This window comes from Taurulus bubalis (assembly GCF_910589615.1).
Source record: "Taurulus bubalis genome assembly, chromosome: 1".
In the NCBI taxonomy this organism is placed as follows: domain Eukaryota; kingdom Metazoa; phylum Chordata; class Actinopteri; order Perciformes; family Cottidae; genus Taurulus; species Taurulus bubalis.
Genome location: NC_136589.1, coordinates 39,760,987 through 39,785,536, shown reverse-complemented (window position 1 = coordinate 39,785,536; position 24,550 = coordinate 39,760,987). Strand labels below are relative to the sequence as shown.

The 24,550-nt window shown below is 42.5% G+C and overlaps 2 protein-coding genes across 2 annotated transcripts; both read right to left on the bottom strand.

The window, feature by feature from the left end:
- Positions 1-3,113: 3,113 nt before the first annotated feature.
- LOC306753936 (uncharacterized protein) lies at positions 3,114-5,964 on the bottom strand (the record flags this gene model as incomplete). Its single annotated transcript, XM_079237849.1, has 2 exons — positions 3,114-4,302; positions 5,715-5,964. 2 exons carry the CDS (start codon positions 5,962-5,964, stop codon positions 3,302-3,304), a joined length of 1,251 nt encoding a protein of 416 aa, XP_079093975.1. The 3' UTR covers positions 3,114-3,301.
- A 1,014-nt stretch (positions 5,965-6,978) lies between these two features.
- On the bottom strand, positions 6,979-18,145 carry LOC306753925 (uncharacterized protein; the record flags this gene model as incomplete). The annotated part of the gene is made up of 12 exons (XM_079237838.1): positions 17,819-18,145; positions 16,024-16,126; positions 15,773-15,917; positions 14,598-14,680; positions 14,081-14,188; positions 13,219-13,334; positions 12,830-13,016; positions 12,474-12,571; positions 10,189-10,764; positions 9,731-9,912; positions 9,073-9,638; positions 6,979-8,470 (listed from the first exon to the last, which is right to left on the bottom strand). The coding sequence occupies exons 1-12, from the start codon at positions 17,904-17,906 to the stop codon at positions 6,979-6,981; spliced, it is 3,744 nt and encodes a 1,247-aa protein (XP_079093964.1). The 5' UTR covers positions 17,907-18,145.
- Positions 18,146-24,550: the final 6,405 nt, after the last annotated feature.

Genomic DNA, 24,550 nt, shown 5'->3' with positions numbered 1-24,550 from the left:
GTCTCCACCAATTATCAAAGGAGATATCTGGACCTTTGGCTGCTAAATGCTCCACTACATTTACCAGCTTAGTCGCTAACTTATCTGTCTGCTGTCTGGTGCTTGGTGGGAAGTGTACAGTGGAATTAAAAAGAGCCTTTTCACTGAAAAAAGGCATTAGGAGAGTACAAAGAGTGAACTAAAACAGTCAATTTAAGCCACAGATGGCTGAAGAATGAACTGAAACTCTCTATAAGGCTCTGCAAAGCCCAGTTAAGTGAGGGCATGTTATAGTGTCTCTTGGGTGAACGTACTACATGAGGGTTAAAGTCAACTGACCAAGGTCAGATGGGTGCAGAGACATGTGCACATTGTTGCCCCTGTGTGCACATTGTTGCCCCTGTGTGCACATTGCTATCCCTGTGTGCACATTGCTATCCCTGTGCCCCTGTGTGTACATTGCTACCCCTGTGTGCACATTGCTATCCCTGTGTGCACATTGCTATCCCTGTGCCCCTGTGTGTACATTGCTACCCCTGTGTGTACATTGCTACTCCTGTGTGCACATTGTTGCCCCTGTGTGCACATTGTTGCCCCTGTGCGCACATTGCTACCCTGTGTGCACATTGCTATCCCTGTGCCCCTGTGTCTACATTGCTACCCCTGTGTGCACATTGCTACCCCTGTGTGCACATTGCTATCCCTGTGCCCCTGTGTCTACATTGCTACCCCTGTGTGCACATTGCTACCCCTGTGTGCACATTGCTATCACTCTCCATCAGTGTAACAGGGTAATAGGTGTGACGTAGGACGCTGTGTCCCGGGTTAACACGGTAGGTAAAGGGTGTTTTTGTCGGCTCCATCTCACCGTCCCTCCCGCGGCTGTCAGGTCGGGTCTCGCCGTCCTGCAGCGACCTCAGCTCGCCGTGCAGAACCTCGATGTTGCTCTTCAGCTTCTGGATCTCGGTCTCGCGCTGGCACATCTCCAGCCGCAGCACCACCATGCCGTCCTCCACAACTTTGGCGATCTCTGCCACGGCTGCTTCGGACAAGGCATCGATTATGGAGGCTATCTGAGCCCGCAGAGCAACACTGCTCAGCATAGTTGTATTCAGGAAAAACAACAACAAACAACAACGACAACAAAGTGGCGGGGAAGCGAGAGGAGTGTCCGCGGCTCACTCGCCTGGCTAAGCGAGACGAGCCATGGCTGAAGCCCAAAAAGCGAGGCTCTTTCGTTAGCTTGGCGGCGTCTTTAATGTGCGACCCCTTGCAGCTAGCAGCAGCTAATTGGTACAAAGAATAAACACAAGTTCTCGTTTTACGGAAGTGATGACACACATACCGTAAATACAGGCGGAGAGGCGCAGCGCACATTGCCGAGGCTTCAGAGGTGAGCCCACATGTTTAAAAAAACATTTCAAAACACCAGTTTTAAACATACAGGAAATAATACAAGCATCAATAATATATATATATATATATACATATATATATATATAAATTTGACCATATGGTTGTATTCAAGTGTTTAAACCAGTGACCGTAAATTAGCTACGACTAGAAGTCCTGTATACATTGCATTTATTGCATTTTATTGAAATGCTACAATGCCCATATGTATTGTCCCTGTTAAATAATTGAATACAATGAAAATAAGAAAGTAGTATTAGCTGTGATTTCGTTGAGAAGAAATGTCATGTGGGAAGACATTTCTATTTATTTTTTTAATTTAGCATTTTTCTAATATAGTAACTCAGCTGTAATGTATATACATGTAGTGCAGTACTTTGAATGTAAATGGTGGCTGTGTGCATTAAAAAAAGCATAAAATTAGAGCTTGTTATTTTGTTTGAAAACAATGTAAATGTTACTTTGTTGCCACCCTTAAACAGTATCGTGAACTGGTCTGTTTCAGACAGCATGTATGAAAGAAGACACAATGGGTGCAATTAGACAAACATTAAATTACTTTATTAAAAAAAAATATTTTAAGTCCCTTTTTCTCCCAACAAAATAGTACTTAATTCAACTATATTCATTAGCTCATAATATAGAAATGAAATTAACAATATTAAATAAATTAATCAATTTATAGTACCTGTTATTTATATATATATATATATATATATATATATATACACACACACACACATATACATATATATATATATATTTTTTTTTTTTTTTTTTTTTTTTGACTATAAAGACAAACCTTTAAAGACAAAATGGGAAAAATACAATTGGAAATATTTACATAGTTCAAATATTAAAACAATAAATTATTGCATAGGCATATACACCCAAACTGCCTTCAACATGACACACTTAAATAATCACTGGCACACCCTCATAATTTCATGGGCTGCATGAGGAGTTGAATAAACATCACTTGTTGTCAAGTAATTTTAGGTTAAATACACAGTGTGTATCTGAATAGATCCACCATCATGAAGACAAAGGAACATCACAAAAGTACCAATAACCACATAATTACTTCATTCTGTGCACTTTATTTTAATTTTCTGTAGATCCAATTGTAAATATCCATGCTCCCTTTTTATTGTTTCATGTTTATCGTTAAATGTTATGCACCTCCCGCCAGGACAAATTCCTTGGATGTGTAAACATACTTGGCAATAAACGGTTCTGATTCTGATTATTATGTAATGTAACATGAGCCATGGAAATAAACTAAATTGGCAGCCTGCGGTGACTGAATTAATTGAACTGGCAGCGGAGGCAATGAATTTTAGGACCTTGACAATAAAGTTTATTTAATTTGGATCGGCCATGGAAGATACTCCAAGCCAGTAGCCGCACCGTCCCAAAACAGCTTTGTTCATCTCCAATAAAAACTGTTGCACAGCTGGAAATCTTATCTGAAGACATCCTCAAAAAATGGCCACAAGAAGCCCGTAAATCCAAGGCTGAAATGGACATTGTGAACTGCAAATAACAGCAGGTGTTTGGGGTATGAACGGGCGATTTGCTTCCCTGCGTTGACCCCTGAAATGGTTGTATTCAATGCCTCAAAAACTGTCAAGAAGAAAGAAATAAAGAAAGTATCCTTTATTAATCCCCTTGGGGAAATTCTTCTCTGCATTTGACCCATCCCTGGATGGGGGGCAGTGGGCAGCCCTGTGGGGCGCCCGGGGAGCAGTTGGGGGTTTGGGGTCTTGCTCAGGGACACTGCGACATGTGAGCTATGGGGGGACTGGGGATCGAGCCGGCTACCTTGTGGTTGCGGGACGACCACTCATCCCTCTGAGCTACAGCCGTCCCGTCAAAACACATTGAGCAAATTCTCTCTAGATTATGGCTATCTTGCTTGCAGGTGAACCTCTTGATGTATTTTGAGGTTCCCCAGCACAGTGAAGCTTTTACTACACATCCCACAGCTGTAGGGCTTCAGCCCGCTGTGGAACCGCTCGTGTCTCAGGCAGTTGTCCTGCCGTGAAAACATCTTGCCGCAGATTTTGCAGCTGAATGGCCTCTCCCCCGTGTGCACGCTTTGGTGCGTCTTCAGCCGGGTCTTCTGGGTGAAGGACTTCCCGCATTCGAGGCACCGGAAAGGTTTGAAGAGCTGGTGGGAGGCCTTGTGCTCTTCCAGCTGGGACATGCGAGGGAAGCCCCTGTTGCAGACCGAGCAGATGAACTGTTTCTGATGCCCTTTCCACACATGCATTGCTTTTTTTGGTCTCATGTTGATTCTATTGGGGACGGGATCTTCTGCGTTTCGTCCGAATGTATTTGCTGCTGACCTCTGTGCAAGAGGCGGGGCCAGCGACGGCCCGGCCTGCTGCAAAGCGGATTGCAGGTACTGGTCCTGACTGATTGCCGGGTGCGAAGCATGTCCGATCCGTTCGTTATGAACAAACTCTGAAGAGGTGCTTTCCATGCACATTGGTCGCAAATCGACCTCTACTTTTATCGGCACACTTAAGGGAACGTCTGCGATTTCCTCCGCAGCTGCTGCTGATGAAGAGTTACTGAAACTCTCTGTGTTTCTGTGAGCGGCGTATTGCTCAGCCTGAGAGAACATCTGCATGTGCGGCGGCTGCATTGCAACAGGGCTTTTCTCAAACATGCGACAGGCAGGAGGAGGCCAGATCAGCTCTTCTCGCTCTCCCGCCTCGAAGCAAACGTCCGCTGTGATCGCGTTGCTTGGGGTTTCCCGAGTGGCGAGTTTATCGGCGGGCTCGTGCTTCACCGCTGGCCTCGCGTCGCGGCGCTCCTCTGCTCCGCGTTCAGGCTCACACGGGGAGTGAGCAGACTTTGGTTCCAGATACACTTCACACGTGGTCTGATCTTCCTTTTCATCTGAAATTTACAGAAAAAAAAGAAGAGAGATAGATATATATTCAATTCACTGGGATCCTTCGTTCATGTTCATCAGGCTTGACGTAAACATTGCTCTCCTAACTAGAGTAAAACAAAATGGGACAAATAAATACATAGAATATGTATTTACTAATTTGTCATTTATCAAACTAATGGAATCGGATATCCGATCCAGCGATTTGAGTCAGTGTCGAACCTAGATCCGATAAGTGTGTTGGTATCGGTGCATCGCAAAAGCCCCCTGGACTCATTCTACCTCCTGAGACTCATCAAGGAGGCCTGCAACAGTAACAACTTCATTATGACACTCTTTGATTTCTCTACTACATTATATTCATCCGATCCTGTGACTCATCTTAGACCATCTTTAATATACATCATATTTAAGTTACACACTTGGGAAAATTGCGTGGGGGGTAATTAGAATCTGTTTAAATATAAAATTAGAATCCGTAATTGCGGCTTGCGGGTATATTTCCATCGGGTTGTCTGCATCGTTTGAGGTTTGACAGGTAGATTTATTTCCCAGAATCGTTATCCCCGAGGACAATACAAGTTCATAGCTATTTACTTATCATGTTTCTTGGAAGATGTCCATTTCTGGAGGAGCATGATTCCTTTTCCTGAACACTACAGATGCATTCCTCATCGACTCAGTATACGAAGCCCATTGCATCAACTGAATTCAATAAACTTTCCACACTCAGAATTGCTTGTAAGTTTAATCACATTCTCTTACCCCTGGATTCTAGAGATCGAGTTCGACTGAACGTTTATCTAGTTTTTTTATTTTTAATAAAGTCTAGACTTTGTTAGTTAATCGATAAGTGAATCAACTTATATCTTTATGTTTTGGATTTTTGCTCAGACAAAACAAGCAATTTAAGAATGTCATTTTGGACTTTGGGCTTTAATTCTGATGGGCATTTTCCACCCCTGTTTTTCTGACACAGTATCAACCAAATCAATTGAAATAAAGAAAAGAAATCGGCAAAATATCAATAAATTTGCCCTTCAATTGGGTTCATTACCAGCTTTTTGTTTTGTTTGTTTGTTCTTACATTATAGTAAACTGCATCACTTCTGTTTTGGCCTTTTTTTTGTTGACAATATCATTTTAGGCATTTTTCTTTTTAATTATTATTTCTTTACCAACAGATGCAGCACCAAACGTTGATGAAAATTGTACTTACAGTCTAAAATTTAAGATTGTATTTAAATAAGGGATTCATCTTGAAGCCGAATATAGCAGGAGACCATGAAAAATCGATACGGATCTTAAGTTATATACCAAAACGCAAAACATTTAGTTTAAAGGAATGCAAAATCTGAATTTCGCAGTTTTTGAATAACGTTTGGTGTGACGGTTCCTCTCATCAACGGTTGCTCACCCTCTGCTGTTTGTCCCTGTTGGTCTTCCGTAGTTCGGTCCATGGCGGCTTCTTGCGCGTTGCAGAGTTCAACTTCCATCAGCTTTAAACTTCTCTTGAGCTCCTGAATCTCACTGTCCTTCCGACACATCTCCAGGCACAGAACCACACTCCCGTCCTCCATCAGCTTCGTTATTTCGGCGACGGCAGCCTTCGCCAACACATCCATGATGGCGGAGACCTGCGTCGCGAAAGAGGAGGTGAACGACATCCCGCCGAAAGAAGCTTAAAACACAGTAGAAGCAGATGTCGAGCTTTGTAAAAACAGCTGGGGCTTCTGCAGTGAGGCGAAGCGCCGTCCCAGCTGTTTTATTTTGGTTTACTTCCGGAAGAAATACAGGGCGGATGTGACGTAGTAGGCATCTTCCGTAACTCTTCTAATAAACGTAAATCCCAAATCTCAATTTCCCTTTTATGTTTTTAACAAGAAAATATCTATTAAAATATCAAATAATTTAGAAAGTACCATATTCATGTAATACTTGCCGACGAATTCAAAAGTAAGTAATATATAATAATAATAATAATAATAATGCAATTGTTTCATATAGATAAAGAAATAAATAATGAAGAAATAAAAAACAATAATGATAATTATAAAAAATAAAGGACAGACACTATCTTAGAAGCATCTCTTTATTCCCCATACCAAGAAATAACCTTTTGCTTTTGCAGACATTATACTCATCATCCATCCTCTTTCACATTTACCATTTAACCATGTACTTGTCTACCATTTATTTATACATCTAGCCTGCCGTATACGATACAAATACTTTATATAATTGGACGACAGCCGCAGACAGGAGCGAGCTGTAATTCAAACTAATCTCTTTACTTCTTGTCTTTAACGTTTTACAGATAGAGTATGGGAGCTATGAAAGTCCTGGCTTCTACATGTCATATTTCATCTTTCAGCAGCTCTTCACCTTTAGTCCCACCTCTCTGTTTGTTTACAGTTTCAGTTTTGTTTAACTTCAATTAGCATATTTGCTATTCATATAGCTTCCGGGTGGGATGTTGCATTTCGTCCATCCCTTTTCCCTCATTACCTGTCAGCTCTCTACAGTTCTTTCTCTCATAACAAATACTTAATATGTAACATCTTTAATTATTATTACTTATTCTGAATTAAAAAAATACGGCCCCTTATGCTCCACATAGAAAAATAGTTTGTACAGTCAAATCCATTCAAATCAATATACAGAGAAAGAAAAAGAAAACTTCACTGTCCTTCATTTCCCCAATCCCTCTCCCTCTCCTTCTCCTTCTCACACTCTTTCTCTTTCTCTCTCCTCATGGTTGCTTTGGCAACAGCCTCGTCAAAGCACATGCTGAGGGGACTGTTTCTGCTCGTGTCCCTCGTGGCGTTATCCTCCCCGTCCCTCCTCCTCTCCCTCTCTGCTCTCTCTCCTCCTCTGAGTGTCGGCCTCTCCTTCCTCCCCTTGCCCTCGTCTTCGCTGTCTCCCACGCGGGCCGCGTCGTGCTCCGTCGGGACCCTCGCTGCGTTTTCTCCCCCTCCGTCGGCATCTCGATTCTCCCTCTGCTGCTGCTGATGTCGCAGGGTCAGGGCGGTGATTTTGCAGTGCTGCGGCTTCGGAGGCACGACCGGCACCGCTTTCGCTTGGTAAACCTTTGGATGTTTGGAAATGACCAGTTTCCTTCCTACTCCTCCCTGGCTGCTGTCACTTTCCTCACTTTTCCTGCCCTCGTTCCACTCCCTCCCGTCACACCTGACCTCTTTTAGTTGCTCGTCTAAACTTGGCTGTGTCCTACGCTGCTCATCGGCGCTCTCTTTGCCACCGTTGTCTTTTTCTTTCTCTTTTGAAGCCGCTTCTTCTCTGTCGGGACGCTGTGCTTCGTCGTTGACGGCCTCCTTCCCTTGACTTGGGTCTTCTAGTTCACTTGTCTTTGGTAAGTTTGCCTCCGTTTCCTCAAACTCTCGCTGCATCTCTGGGTCTGTGAACTTGTCTTCAGTGCTCTCCGTTGATTCCTCCTCTACCTCTACTGTGACTTCTACCTCGTTTCCCTCTCCTTCGTCAACTTCCAACGTTTCCTCTCCGGAAACCTTTTCTGCCGGCACTTCCTCTTCTCCAACTCCGACATCTTTGATCGTATCTCCCTCCTCAGCATCACTTGCATCCATCTTCTCGACCTGCTCACTTTCCTCAACCTCTGTCACTTCACACATAGCATCCTCAAGTTCAACACAAGTGTCCCCGCCTGTCCTACAAATTGCACCGTCCTGCTCTTTGTCGCCTCCCTGCATCTTCTCTCCGTGTTTCTCTTCAGCTATCACTTCATTTCCTTCCTCTGGGGATTCTTCCCACATGTTATCATCACTTTCTTTAATCTCTAGCACCATTTCTTGACATGCGCCTTCTAACTCTTTGTTCACCTCGCTGTCCTCTCCCTCATCGCGGCCTCTCTCTTTTCTCGGCTGTTCTGTTGCCCCGAAAGAAAAATCTCCGAACCCCTCATAAAAAATGTCCCGCGTCGCACAAGGAACTTCCTGACAAGGTGGATAATCACTGGGATGATTGTCCAACATGTCCTCCTCTTCCTCCTCCTCCTCCTCCTCCTCGTCGTTCAGGTCGGCCCAGGCGTTTGATTCGTCGTCGCTGGGCGGTGGGAAGTCAGCCCAGCAGTGCGTCGGTGCCTCTGGAGGGAGAGGTAGTTCTTCGTCACTTCGAGAATCATCTTCCTCTGACGCTTTGCTGCGGACGAATGACAGATAGACATATTTAAGATGAGCAATAACTTGCTTTGGGAAACGTGTTTATACGGTTTGAAAAATGTAGTTTCAGCGTATTTTGACGATTTCACATTGGATGAGCTAAACACATATTTCTTACAGACTTGACTGATGCAAATATTCCTGCATTATTATTATTGGCACATCCAACATATCTAGCTTTTTAGATGCTAAATGATCCACTATGTTCACCAGTTTATCAGCACTTTCCCCCTGAAAACAGCTGCTCTTTAAGCAGTGGTTAGCACTGTGGCCTCGCAGGAAGGTGGTCCGGGGGTTCGATTCCCGGACGGCCGTTCTATGTCGAGTTTTAATTGTTTCCGTGTCAGTGTGGATTTTCTTTGAGTTGTTCCCCGTCCCACAAATACGTGAAGACATGCAGCTCAGGTTAATTGATTACTTTCGGCGTGAATGTGAATGGTTGTCTGTTCTCTATGTGTTCAGCCATGCGATGGTCATGGTCATGATTTGGCGGAGAATGGATGTAAGGATATGTGAGTTTATAACTACAAGCGACTCCTTTCACATTACATGTAGTTATCTAGCCAAATGTCACAGTTTCACCTTTGCCTGTTGTTTTCCAGTTGGTCTCTTCCCTGGTGATCTTCCTCTTCCTTCTTTGTTACCTCCTTTTCTCTCAGTCCATCTTCATCCCCTTTGTCTTCCACTTCCACCTGCTCCTGGTCTCCAGCCGTTGATTCTCCACATGCAGAGAAGTCGTTCAGCGACTGGCGTTCTCCGTCCTCATAGCTCCTCGACTGGTGAACAGGAACCCCATCAGAAGTGCAGCTGTCCTGTTTATCGGTGTCTGTTTCAAAGAGAAAATTCCCGAAAAAGGAACTAGAGGGAAGGCTTTGAGTAAACATGCTCTCATTATCATCATCACTGTCTTCCACCACAGCCTCCTCTTCAGAGCAGGACTCATCCGATCCGAAGACGGGTGAGGTCATGTAAGGCAAGCTGAGGGATTTAGTGTGTCGGTTTTGTGAGTCGATGCTCAGCGGCCTGTGTGGATTCAACTCGGTCGGGCTCCGGGTTTGTGTGTCGGTGTCCGGCTGCAGGTTCGCTTGCTCCATAACTTCATACTCGTCGTCTGAGTGACCTGGAGGTTCAACGGAGAACTCGTTCATCTGAGAGGTGGGAAGAGACAGGAAGTGGATACATTGATCTTTCCCACCTTTTATAATAGAGTTCTGTACTGCGCAGACACAACGACACACACCTGATGGGGGACACTGCAGTCCATGTGATCCAGGAATTCAAAGTTATCCTGAACGTAGCCGGACAGCTCCTGGTCCTCCTCCACTTCAGTTGAGTTGAGAACGTCGGGAGCATCGAACACACAGTCGTCACCACGCTCCGTCGCCTCTGGCTGACAATCAACCAGCTTCACCCCTTCCATGTCTGTAAATAAAGCATGAGACGATCTCACATTATTTAATCATGTGGTATAGACAAGATAAACTTGTACGGTTATGAAATAGATTCAATTACCCATGTATTCATCGGCATCCTTGTTATCATCGACGTCTTTATCTCCCTCAGTGTTTGAGGTTCGGCTTTTGGCTCGTTGCTCTCTGGACACACTTTGACCTTCCACCACCAGCTCCAGCTTCCAGCTACATTCATCTCCTCCTCCCTCCTCTTGCTCCTTCTTTCCTTTCCCTTCTTTCTCCCCACCACCACCGGCCACCGCACTCCCTTCTGCATCCGTTACTCCTTCCCCGTCTGTCACTTTCCCTCTTTGAATTTTCTCCTCTTCCTCAACCTTTCTGGTGTCTTCCACCTTCCTTTCCATTCCTCTGCTTTCCCTCCTCCACGCCTTCTCTCCTCCCTCCTTCCCTACCACCTTGTCTCCTCCTTCTCTATCCCTGCCCCGGTGGATGACCCTGGCGCCCCCGCCCCCTTGCAGCACCCCCAGTGCCAGGTTGGAGGTGATGTGCAGGGGCACGGTAACCATGGTGGGTCCCGTGATGTGCATGGCTGCTCTCCGGCCTTTACTGGAGAGCCCCGGGGATCTGGACTGTAGAGTCTCGTTGTCTGTGAGTCCCAAACCTTCGGGGTCAAGACACGTGTAGGTGCCCTGGGTCCCCGTACCGCCGCTTACTAACCCCGTTCCCCGGCGGTAGGTCACAGCGTATTCACTGCCGCCTAATGCACCGGTGGATGCCGGGACCTCGGAGCCGGACTGAGGGGACGGGGTGACGAGGGCAGACAAGTTGGTGTCGGGGGGACACTGGGCGGCACGTCTGGAACCTGGAATAAAAAAGACAGATAAGACTTGAGGCGAAGGACTGTTTTGTGTTTTTAGCTGTTTAACTTTAATCTGATGTAAAGGATGACTCGAAAATCCATGTGAAAAATGTATTTGAATGAATGTATTTTCATTGTGTTGCTTTTGTCTGAGTTGCGTGGGTCCTTGTGTAGCTTCATGCTGCTCACAGACGTTATTGAAGGTGGGCGTGTCTTATTGAAGGTGGGCGTGTCGTATTGAAGATGGGCGTGTGTGTTCGGATGATAGAGGGTGAAAACATTTTGGATGTGTGTTACCATTGAAGGGAGACTTTTCCTTCACAGGACAATGCTCACAAGTCCCAGGAACAGGTGGACCAAAGAACAAGTTCATAGGTCCATTATTTATATTTTAATCATGTTTTATTGATGATTCCCTAATTTTTCACCTGATTTTGAGCCTTTTTTTGGGGGGCCACCCCATGATATCTGTTTTTCGTTCTACAGGGTAAAATAAAAGAAGAGTACTTCAATGTGCCTTGTATTGTTGCATTTTAATGTATTTTGATGAGAAGTATATTCTATCAGGTACATTATATCGGAAACTATTTTTAACGTTAGTGTGTCAGGCAAACAGTTCATAGGTTTTGTTTAAAAAACGATCCTCTGTGTTGTCTAGACATGAACGATGTTCAGTTTTATGTCATTAGTTTTGTTTGTGTTGCTCTCAGCATTACAATAAATAAATAGGTAACATCTGAGAAAGTCAGCTGGAAACACAACATGTTGTATCTTTCAATTGTTACTCTGAATAATCCACCGGCTTCACTGCCAACATTTTACTCTGGAATTACTTTTTACCAAAATGAATAGTATGTATAAATAGAATAGTCTTTATGTTAATGATACAGAGTAACATGGGTGTTGTTTACTCATTTTGAGTATTTCAAATGTTCTTTTTAAATGATTGATTAGTTTTCTCAAAAAAAAAAAAAAATGTCACATGAAATTATGAATAACAAACCACAAAATAGAAACTTTCTCCATGATATGGTGAACTGGGAAAAATGTCTCAACATTTATTTGAGTAATTTGGGGCAAACTAAGATGTGTTTGCTCTAGAAGTCAATCAAGGCAATTCATTATTTATATATATATATATATATATATATATATATATATATATATATATATATATATATATATATATATATTGATATTTATAGCACCTTCATTTGGAAAAGGCGAGGAGCTGAGGGAGTCCATGCTTCTCGCCGGTCTCAAAGCAGGCCGGTCTTTCTCTGGAACAAAGAACCAATTATTTAGGACAAATTGTATGAAAGTGGGAGGGTAAAGACAGGAAGCACACAGGAAGTGTAAACCTCCTGTGTCAGAAGATTACTTTTATGAAAAAAAAAGCCCATGTTGTCATAATGTTCGCCTTTCACCAACAATTTTGGGATAAAGTTTTGTTGTGAATCAAAAATTCTGAACCTTAACTTGGAGGACAAAATATCTGTAAGAAACTATCAATTATGATCATCAGTGTTCAACAGAAATGTCTTTCTCTGTACACTTGTATAAACTTGAATGAGAGGTTTTTACATATTCAATATTGTATCGTAGAATGTGGTGAAATAAACACGGAGGAAAACCTTTGCAATCGATTTAAAAGGAGATGATCAAGGATCAGAGCAACTGCCAGGACCGGTACCCATGATGAGGTTCTGTACCTTTGGATGAGTGTTTGTGTCTCCGCCGTGGGTCGGGGAATCGTCCTCCGATGTTGAAGATGGACATCCACTTCCTGCCTTTGAGAGATCCTTTCCTCCTGAACGAGACACGAAACAGAAGTCTGTTTTCTTTTTTTTTTATCTAAGATTTAATGATGTAGTATCAACATTAAATCAGCTAACTTAAATCAGGTCTATATGAGATAAGCTTCTCTCAAGGCCTGCATGGTAAATGTCACTTTCATAAATCTCGTCTTTTTGAGTATGTACCAGCTGATAACGATTGACCTTTGACCTCTGTATGAAAACCGTCCGATCAACCACATCCGACATCATAAATAAAGGAGTCTACTCACTTGTCGGTGCCTTCGATGATTGCGTGGTACGGTCTCATGGCTAGAGGACCGTCTCCTGGACTGATATTACCAAAGTGGGGGAAAGGAATCGGAGCGGCCTTGAAAAACCCTTCCTCCTGATTGGGCATCAGTGATGGGGAGGGGAGGGACTTTCTTCTTTCATCTGATCCACCTGGATGCGGCAGAAGTAGGTCAGTGGTACAGTGTTGCATAGGTAAGTGTGTGTGTGTGTGTGTGTGTGTGTGTGTGTGTGTGTGTGTGTGTGTGTGTGTGTGTGTGTGTGTGTGTGTGTGTGTATGTGTGTGTATGTGCCGCCCAAATATCTGCATTTCATTCAGAATAGACGAAGTGAGACAATATTCAGTGTTATCGTCATGCTGGTGTGTTACCTTCTGGAAACAACTGAGGGACGTGTGTGAGGATGAACTCCACCACGATGGACTGAACCCTGACCTCCATGAAGGCTGCTGTACCGTTAAACCCAGACGTCTCGATGTCCTTTGACCTTAAAATACAGATTAATTCACTGACTTATTGATTGTTGGAGGAAAGAATGGAAGAAATTAATGGAAGGGAAGAAGCAAGGGTGAACACAAGTGAATAAATACATGGAGAGAATGAATGAATGCCGATAAGAAAGAACAAAGAAAGGAAGGAAAATGAAGAAAACATGTAATAATTTATAATATCATCAAACAAAACTGCTCTATTAGGTCATTTGATTCATGTATAATTATGAGCATATAGTGAGTAGGCACTTTGGAGAAACCAGCAAGAGTGGGCAAGATTGAACTCTTTTCTAATGAAAGTATCTCGCTAAAAAGCTAAAAGCTAGAAGCTAAATCTGGCAAGAAAGTGGGAGTCCCTCTTCCATCCATTCAAAGCCACTCCCCCAAAATGAATTAGCATAACAAACGCAAACAATGAACATGGCTAGTACTGCTGTGATGCTAGCAGACCCTGAACAGGGAGGTAATATAGTCTGGTGAAAGCCACAGATAACATATTTCTTCACAATTTTTTTATATAAAAAAATATTCTAAAGTACATTTCCCATCCTATAGCTTTAATGTTTCATAATCACACACAGCATAATTACACATCAATCCTGCCTCACGTCCTTCTGAAACACGAACAGCTTCTACATATTTCAGAGTCAGGGCAGATTGTGGCTCAGTGTCTTGCTCAAAGGCACCTCTCCAAAAACAGATAACAACACATATTATTATATAAATTATAATATTAACAAACCTGAGTAGATTGGGAGCCCAGACGATAGCCAAGTTCCTGCAGTGCATGTTGGTCTCTGAGCAATATGAGGCCATTCGGACAAGATGGCGCATCAGAAACTCCAGAGTCCTGTCGGCAAGAAAGTGAGTGAAATAAAAAAATATATAACTAAATTTAGTTCTATGTTAATTACCTTGTTAATGACGTAAATCCTGTTCTACCGGGTATATGCATTTCTTTAGGGTGCGCTACCCAAAGCGACAGTTTAAATACAAACTAATCCCCGACCTTCTCCGACCTTGCTTCCTATTGGTTGAGCCCCTACATCTACATATTCAGAGAGTTGACAAACTCTCAGCAGGGGCATGCCCCTATTTTTACAAAATAGTGTGGATTTGTATGTATGAGTACCCACAAGATGGAAGAACTGCAGAGAAATACAGACTGCCACCTGCTTCTACGAGGCAGAAAAAGAGAGTTTTTTATGAAGGCTTGAGCTGAATTAAAGAAGCCCTCAGATTGTAACACGGGACCGTACCTGTGATGTGGTGGCGGCAGCTCCTTCAGCACATCTCTGATCTTCACCAGCCTCTCCTCCTCCAGCTGGATGGCCACAGCCTCCTGTACCACAGGGGTGAGTCCGAATCAATAAGTGTAATTTATCACCTTCCTTTTAAATTAATTATTAATTAATTAAATTACTGAAAATCTGGCACATAAGGAGGTCTGATATAAGATATATATATATATACATATATATATCAATCTGTAATTTTTGACTCGTGCATTTTGCATACCGCAACAAATCTTTGGTTTTAGATCTTGTATGCCGAGAAAATCATCAGACAATTTCTTTTTTTCAACTTTCGCTGAGTAACATAACCTTTTAAAAAGCAATCCCCCCCTACGGGGGGCAGACTGAGCGATTGTTATATAAAACTGTAATCATAGCTTGTTTTATGAAGAAAAAAGAGCCCAAAACCACTGTATTTGGATGTATTGAACACCATAAGTAATATACAAGTGAACTATATGGTTTGGTACATGAACAAATTAAAATGTCACAGATGCAAATGTTGGAGACCTCGCCTGAATTTTCTCTGTACTAAACCCTCTCTAACTTTGTTCTGCTTCACTTTTTCAAAGTGAACCTTTGCAGAGAGAATGTTCACATATTGTGCTATGATTTGGGTTAGAGATGGACCTTACAGCTGCATCATTTCAAAGAAATAATCATCCTAATAGTGCTTTTTTTCTGGGCGGACCTGAAACCTTTTCATTTCTTCTGTGTGTTACCTTCATTTACTCAGTAACATATAGACTGATATTTACACATCTGAACAAAATCTCACATGTGTAGCCTTTTAATATAACACCAAAATTATTGAAATAGCCCTAGTGGTTGCAGAGATACACCATTTTTAGTTTGGGTATGACATTTTCAAGCAGAGGCCTAAAAATAGGTTGGTTAACGGATTGGTTCAAACAAAGTGGATCTGGGGACTTAAGTGTAGACAGGAAATGAAATGATTGGCGGCTTGCTGGGCTTTGGGGAAGGCATCAAGTCCAACTGGGGTCCCGTTGAAAAAAAATATTTATCAAGTCGAGTCTGGCGTGACTGGACTCCACACCTCTGGTACTTTATATGTTTTACACTCCATGAACACACACGAAGGGGGAATCGTGTGAAAGGTGTGTGTCGGAGCTACTCACAGCAAACTTGTCATACAGCTGGTATGTGAGCAGAGGGTTCGGCAGCTCTCTGAAATAAGCTTTACACAGAGAGCTGACACAGTGGATGTCCTGCATGTACAGCTCCTTGTGCAGATCCGGACTCCCGTCGCTCTCGAACTCCCCCCTGTTTGCACGCACACGCAGATTCAATTTACCTCAACATAATACACCGTCGTCATTATAACTGTGTTGGATTATACATTTACAGATGTAGGTTAAAAGAAACGTACCTGAGTTTCTGTATGTTGGACGACACTCCAGACAACCTGTAGATGCCGTCCACGATCCCATGTTTCTCAAGAAACTCACTGCAGCATTGCAAGACCTGAGGAACTGCGGGAGACGATTAATGAAAGAAATGATCAATTCATGAGCACACACCCACACAACGAGTGACATTCAGCTTGCAGAATCAATAACTTCTTTTAAATCACTTCTTAAAAAACATTTTTATAGAATTGCTTTTAAGTGATGTTGTCCTTTTATGTCGGTTTATGATTTTTTTTTTCACACAGTTATTTTGCTGCCCTGTTTTTGTTTGTTTATTTTATTCATTTGTTTGTTTCGATTCCATTTGCTCTTTTTTCATTTGATTTTGATTATATTATACCCTTTATTCATTGCCTTTATGATATGGTCCTTTTTTTGTTTACTGGTATTTAAGTTATGTATAACTATACTTTGCTTCTCTGTAGAGCACTTTGTGCGATATAAATAAAGTTATTATTTTTATTTCCATCAGCTTCAGCTGTACTTTGTCTTCAGTGCTGATTGCCAAATGTTAGCATGCAAACACGCTGAACGTGGCTGTGAACATGGTCAACATTTCACCTGCTAAACATCAGAATGTTAACATTGTCATTGAGAGAATGTTAGCGTGCTAACATTCACTAGCATTTAGCTCAAAGCACAGCCGGCTGCAGACTCTTGTTTCTATCTAAAGGAAATTAATGAGCAGGATTGTGTGTTGACTACTAAATGGTCTCCTGAGAGAAGTACAATTTCCCAGGACATGTGTGTTTCTTGATTTAAACAAACATTGCTAACATTGTCATTGAGAGAATGTTAGCATGCTAACATTCATTAGCATTTAGCTCAAAGCACAGCCGGCTGCAGACTCTTGTTTCTATCTAAAGGAAATTAATGAGCAGGATTGTGTGTTGACTACTAAATGGTCTCCTGAGAGAAGTACAATTTCCCAGGACATGTGTGTCTCTTGATTTAAACAAACATTGTTAGAGATTGGTAAGGGCTATTTTCACAATTCGAATGGCAAACAAATGAAGGGGGATGGATGTTTCAATTGCAGTTGGAACAGTAGATGTTCAGTCACTGTGGAGATATAAATGTCCGTCTTGCCTAAAGATTTGAGGGCGTATTGAGAAGGATAACATCAGTGAGCCGTAAGCTGTGAGTGATTTAAACATGTTAATGCGGGGAAAAACATAGCTGAGAAAATAAAACTCTTTGAAGGTCTCCTTGATGTGGGAACATGTAATATATGTACTCACAAGGCCATCGATATAAAATGACCAAGAGCATTTAAGTAAACCCGGTATGGTTTGAGTCTTAACAAAGAAATAACTAAACATGCATTTAAAAAAAAAAAAATTTAAAAAGCAGAGGTGAATCCTTTTTTGGTTTCACAACTGCAAAATGAGAAATCAAGCATTTAAAAAAAGATGACAAATGTTCTGACCAAACAGGGAGAAGCTGTCGACAATCAAACCCGTTCAATGATTCTTTCCCCGACTGTGGGGTGACACTTAGAGGATGTCCTTTGTGGTTTTGAAATATTCACAAAAACAGATTGAGTGAGTTCTATTCCAATTGAATGAGGACATCTATCCATATCTATACACACATTTTTATACAAGCATCGCATGGTTATTTGGCCGTCTTTAGTGAGACAATGTTGTTTCTGATGAGGTTACGTGTACATTTATTGCTATTTCTCTGTCCATATGTGTGTGTCGTGACGTGTCCCGTGATGAAGAAAGTGCTGACAGCAATAAGTTAACTTACTCTCTTGAGAGGAGGCGGTCAGGTGCTCCAGTAGATCACATCCAAACACCTTGTCCTTGTTCCCTATTTTTCTCCGGACTCTCCGCATCTCTTCCTGCCTGCTGATCCGCCTCACATTCAGAACCGGCCCCCGAGCTGCTGCGTCTGTGACTGTCAGACCGACCGACTGTCTGGATGGCGTTGCCCGACTCGGTTAACGCGACACTGACTTTGTAGAGGCGCTGCACATGTCACAGGTTTGACCGTGCTGCTGTTTCTGTTCCTTTTGCCTCAGTGCATGCTGCTGAGGGCCCCTTGTTTCCTCTGTGAGCTGCGTTGGCATTGGCGTTCATACGTCAAACCTTGAGTGTTCGGACATACTTTTGGTTTATCTTCCAGCCTGCAAAAGCACAAATAACAAAAGTTCCTTTGTGCAGAAGACAATCTATCCCCAAAATCAAACAACAAACTGCACCGAAATCCTCAGCATGCATATGTGGCTCTCCACTTCCCCCTGATGCGCTCAAATACATTTTCGAATGAAAGGCCACACCCTTGCCTCTGTACTTCTCCTATTCAGGGAAGTGAGCCTCTGAATGTGTCACTTTAAATCACACCGTAAGGTCTCTCTGTGCCGGTGGACCCACCTAAACCTCCACTCTCATACTCAGCGAGTCCAGCAGAGTCTGTCCTCCCTGCCCGCATGTCACGGCAATTGCGGCCTCCTTTATTTTTTTTGTTTGTCACTGCAGCGGAAGTCGAGCACTCTTTACCCCTGAACTTATAGACTCATACAGACGTTCAAACTTCCATCTTCCGTCTTCCTGACACCTGCCACTGCTCTCCTCGTCTCTCGCCGCCATCCCTCCCTGTCTGTCCGCTTTTACAAAACAGTTTCGGTGTAGAAATGTGAGGAAATAAAACGTTGAAAGGCGAGTGTTCCTACCTTCACTCTGCAGCGGCACACAAGTAGCAGCATAAAATGATGACGCAAGAAACCACTAAACTTCCCCTGTTAACTTCCTGAGTGTCTCTCTCCTTCTCTTGTGCTTTCTCTCTGTATGTGTGTGACCCACAGTTTCTCCGCCTCTGCTGCCTGAGTAGGGAAATCAGTTGAGTGTGTCTGTACGATGCATCTCTTTCCCCTTATGTGCCGTGTTTGTCTCCCCGTATAGACCGAGCTCTGTGTGTGCTTGTCACCCTGACAGGGTGTACGTAGAGAACAAGTTCATTTAATTTCAGCCCATTTCCTTTGACTGTGTCAGTTGGACATTAATGCCAAGACAAACCCTGGCACTCTTAAGCAACACACAGAGCCCCAGTGAGTACTGTAAAAGTACCACAAAGGCTCAGAAAGTACTAGTGCAATCACCACAAATGATTGCTACACACTACTACAAAGATTAACGACCCCAAAAACCTAAAAATCATGCAACAACTGAAAATAAAATGACCACAAATTAGTGCAAATGACGATCAAACAGTAACACAACGTGTAGCAAATATTTAATTTAACTGGAAACAATCACAAAACATATCCCAAGTGAATCAAAAGGTCAAATTAGTACATAGAACCACAGAGAATACCAATCGGTTCGGCCCAAAGTATCAATAGCGTCCACAGAGTACTACTAAAGAACACAAAAAATAGCCATTGTTGAAATATTTAAAAGTAGTAAAATAACCACATACTCCAACAAAATACTACAAGAATTCAATGTAAATATACTCCATTACAAGCAAATGTTGTGTGTTTCTTTAGCAACAAAATCTACCTCTACTTTTCTACTGTCGCAGTGATTGTCATGTCGTGTAAGTATAAAGCAGCATAACATGTCAAATACTCAAGAGAAGTACAAGTACCTAAAAAAATTGTGCTTGAACCCTAGACACCCCCAAAAAGGGGACCCTTTTATATCAGTTCACAAGGTACAAGTCAAGAAAAAAACATGGTATAAATCCCCCAAAACAAAAGAACATAATGCTAAGTATCAAATTAAACATACAAATCAGGGCTACAATAATATATAATCCCCATGTACAACCTCTAAACACAACTCAAGCAATAAATAGGATTAGGGGTTAGGGTTAGGGTGAGGTCTAGTTATATTCCACTGTTGTGTTTTAGAGACATTCAGTAAGAATGAAATACCTGAATATTACTTGGGTATTAGGGTAATATATATTGTGTAATATCAGAATCAGAATCAGAACCATTTATTGCCATGTATATTTTCACATACAAGGAATTTGTCCTGGCGGGAAGTGCATAACATTTAACATTTAACAATAAACAGAGTGCAATAAATGGGAGCATGACTATTTACAATTAAATCTACAGTAGAATATAAAATTAAAGTTAAAATACAGTGCACAGACAACAGAAAACAGTACTTTAAGGTGGAATGTAAGCGTAATGTGAAGGTGGCAAGTGTATTTAAATATGAGGTATGGAGGGATGTGCAGGGGAGTGACCGATAGTACATTGTCTGGAATTGAATGATAATAATATATTATAACATATAGTACTGTAGGTTTTGTAATAGCCTGTGATAATAGACTCTGTGTCTGTGTGGTAGTCTGGGGCTGAAACAGTTGCCTGGGCCTTTCCTTGACAGAGGTCATGAATCTAACCTCATCATTAAATGTTTACAAATGGTCTCAAATGGTGTTATTAATGGTTAATACATTATTTATACATTATAGAAGCATTTTAAGGCATTAATAACAGCAACATTTGAATTGCCAGGTTGTGAAAAATCCCTTTGGCTGGTGTTTATATTTTCTATATCTATCTAATAATGCAGATTATTAATTAAAACATTAAACATGCTTGAAGGATGACATCAAGGCAATACGCTAATAAATGGCCTTAGGTCCAAATTTTCCAGAATTAGACTGCATTTGTGTTCACTATTAATGGCCTATAACTGATGGATACACAATTAGTAAATGTGTCATAAGTTGCAACTTATAAACCACTTACAAAGGATGACTACACTGAATGTCTACTTCTCTCTGACACACAACCACACATCTGAATATTGGCATAATGCTCATGACCTTGATGAGATCTGGAGCTTAATATATGCATGTTACTCTTTGATCATGTTGAGTATGTAGCTCCTAAAATCATGAAATAATGTTTTATACCTAGGAACTATTTTAGGTCATTATTGGTGTTTCATAGAAGAAAAAAAGCGATATTAGCAACTTTGTGAACTTTGCAAAATGTCTTTTTATCACCTGGATTCACGTGTGGAGCTTGACCTCTGACTTCCACTCCTGAAGTGCGGATGTATTTGAATCTTTACGGTAATCCAACAAGTGACGATGCTATGGTAACCTCGTTGTATATTCCAGTACGTCCCGAAGTAGCGGAAGTCACGTTAAACTAACAACCTCTGTTAACGTTAAAAAAAATACAACAACATTTCACAACTTGTATTTATTAAATGTATTTTATTTTAAAAATAATTCGTTATTATTTCCGTGACTAAAGCAGAGAAGGAGTGACACCGCCCATGTGAACAGCGCGGTAAAAATAAACGAGCAACCCTCTCCTCCCAACCGTCTCTGGAAGGAATTCGCAACACATTAGCAACCAACTGCTCCGACCAGCCATTTGTGTACAAGCTTCCCTGAATAGTGAGCGATATACAGGCGCGTACAGGTACACATATATATTTATATATATTTATTTGTGTGTTTTTGAACAAGAAGTCGGTTCAGACATGGAGACCGTCGGCTTCCAGAGCCAGCTGCTGTCCGTCATGGAGGTCCTGGCCAAGGCGGCCGTGGCGGAGATACACCGGAGTGTGGACGACAGCTGCGCGGTGCTGCGGCTGGAGGTGAGCCAGAGCCGGCGGGACATCGACCTGCTGAAGAGGAAGTGTGACGGGATGGAGGCAGAGCTGAGGAGGAGCCGGAGGAGAGCCAGGAGGAAAGGTGAGCCCTCGTGTCCTTGGTTTTCAAATGATCTGTAGTAGTTTCTGCTCACACAATGAAGTGCATTGTTGTTGTTGTTGTTTCCTCCTCAGTGTTTTATCCTCCTGCAGCCGAGAGATTCTCCCCTCTAGTCAGAGTAGTGCTGCACCAAGAGAGCCAGAGCTCAGGTTGGGATGCTGAGGCTCAAACTCAACGCCAGCAGGTGAGAATACTACAATATATGAGATATCTTTTAACGATTAATCAATGTGTGATTGTAAAATGTCAGGGAATAATGAAAAAATGCTTACATTACAGTTTCCCAGAGCCCAATGTTATGTATTTAAATTGCTTGTTTTTTTTCTGACCAACAGTCCAAAACACAAATATATTACATTTACTATTAAAGTGAACTAATCCTCACATTTGATCAGCTAGATCCACGGGTGTAACGATTAATGTTTTACATTTTCTCTTGGAAATTGACAATGAATTGATGTTTTTTTATTCTATGTCGGATTCAATGTGTTTACCTCACTCAATAGAGACAACGTTTTCCAGGGTATCAAATAGTGTGCTGTTTGTCAACTAAATAAAGTTAAATAAAATGGGTAAACATAAAACAATAAATGGCAATTTAGTGTAGTTAAATATCATATTTTTCAGTACATGTATAAAAACGTAGATGTAAATTAATACCAGCGTAAATTAGGTTTTCCTTTACTTGTGTGTGTGTGTGAGAGAGAGAGAGAGTGAGATCTCCCCTGTGTGAGTATTAACGTGGAGCCTGGTGTTGCAGTGTGCGGACGTGCAGCCGGCTAACGAAGCTGAACACATACTGATCAAAGAGGAGTGCGCAGACGAGGAGAACGACTCCGAGGACAAACTGAGTGAGTTCAATCGCAGACATCAGACACTTTACTCATCACATGATCGGTGTAAACCTCTCAAGATCGTTGTAGTAGCAGCGTGCGAATAATTACAGAACATGTGACAACAAAAAAAACCTACATTTCTTTGCACTTGAGCAGAGGAGAAGAGAGTTCAGCCTCAGTGTGGAAGCAACCCTAAATATTACACCAGTTACAGTCACAGAAACAAAATCACCATTATATGCTATGAATTGATTTTGTGCAGGTCACAAACATGGTGCTTCCAGTCAGCCAATCAGGATACAAACAAATTACGTGATTGATGTGCAATGTTTAGCGTGAGCCATTCCCCATAAACCATAAGTCATAAACCAATACTCAAAATTGTCTGTCCAGATTCTCCGTCAATTGGTTCAACATCAACATAAATAGCCTCTGCACCGCTTTTGTTGTTTAGTTAGTCAATGTACTACTTATATACACTGCACATACTTTGCATTTTTGCACTTTCTTTATTGTTTAATTTCCTAAATTAATACGCTCTACTATTTTTCATTCCTGATATTTTTTGTGTCTTCTGTGTAACTTTACTTGCTACTGTGACAAACTAATTTCTCGTTGGGGATGAATAAAGTATACATCTATCTATCTATCAAAACATATTGGAGGCACACACAGAACACATCAGGTCCTCAGGTTGTGTTTGAATTGTCTTTCATCTCCTCAGAATTCAGTTCAGGTTCTGGTCCAGTTGCATTTATCTTGAACCTGAATCCAGTATTGATTCCGTTTATATAAAGTTAATCCTTTCCCATTTAGGTTTTCCTAAATTTACGCTAAAACAAATATAGAAATAATGGAACATCTAAGAACTACAACAACAAAAAAACTAAATTACACATTGAACGGCTGCTGCTGAGACTTCATATCACGACCATACTTGTATATTTGTAGCAATGCACTTTATGCACTGATTGTGCAATACTGTTACTATATTTTGTGCCTTATTTTTTTTTAATCTTCAGTTTATTGTAATTCTGTGTGTTAGGAGAAACCTGCAAAATAAGCTTTTCATTGCACAGAGTAACTGTCTGTTATCTGTGCATATGACAATAAAATATCTTGAATCTTTTTGGTAATAAAAAGAGGTTTGATGTTGATTTGTTTGATGACAACGTGTGGCTCCTCTTTAGTCTCCGGAGCCGAGCAGCCGTCGTGTTTCGACGCCTCACAACCCGCCCAGACCGACGGCTTCGTGGAGCGTTACCTCATCGCCGAGAGCACAGCCGACCCCGGATGCCCGGTTTCCCCGACAGACGGCTACGCCGCCTTCCCGGGGCCGCAGCTGGACGGACACCGGGACGAGGCGGATCTCGCGGTGAAACACGAGGACGGGGACGACGAGAACGCCGCTCCTCTCGATTCAGTCCACCGGTTCGCGGCGGAGGATGGCGACCGGCCGCTGTGGTCGTCCGATGATCTGTGCGGGGACGCCGTGGATCCGAGCTTCCCCGGCGCCGAGCATCAGTTCGAGCCGATTCCCTTTGTGTTCCCGTCTCAGAGTGGATTGCATTCGGGGGACGCGGCGCCTCAAATTCACTCGGCCGTCGGGAAATCGCACTCGGTCGCGGCGAGTGCGGCGCGCGCGAAAAGACTAGCCAGAGCGCTGGGATGCAAGCGGTCACAGCCAGATGACGGACACGGTGCCACGGATCAATGTTTGATTCCTCAAGAATCGCAGCTTAAATACAGAGACTCGCCTCAAGCGAAGAACACAAACGAGGAAACGACGACGCCAAACCCGGTGGCCTCTTCTTTCTGCGGGCACAACCGCGGCGCTGGCAGCAGCAGCTTCGGCGGCGGCTTCGGCCTGACGAGGAGGATAAGGACGCCCTGGAGGTCCGGCATCGGCGAGAAGAGGTTCAGCTGCACGTTCTGCGACAAAGGCTTCGTG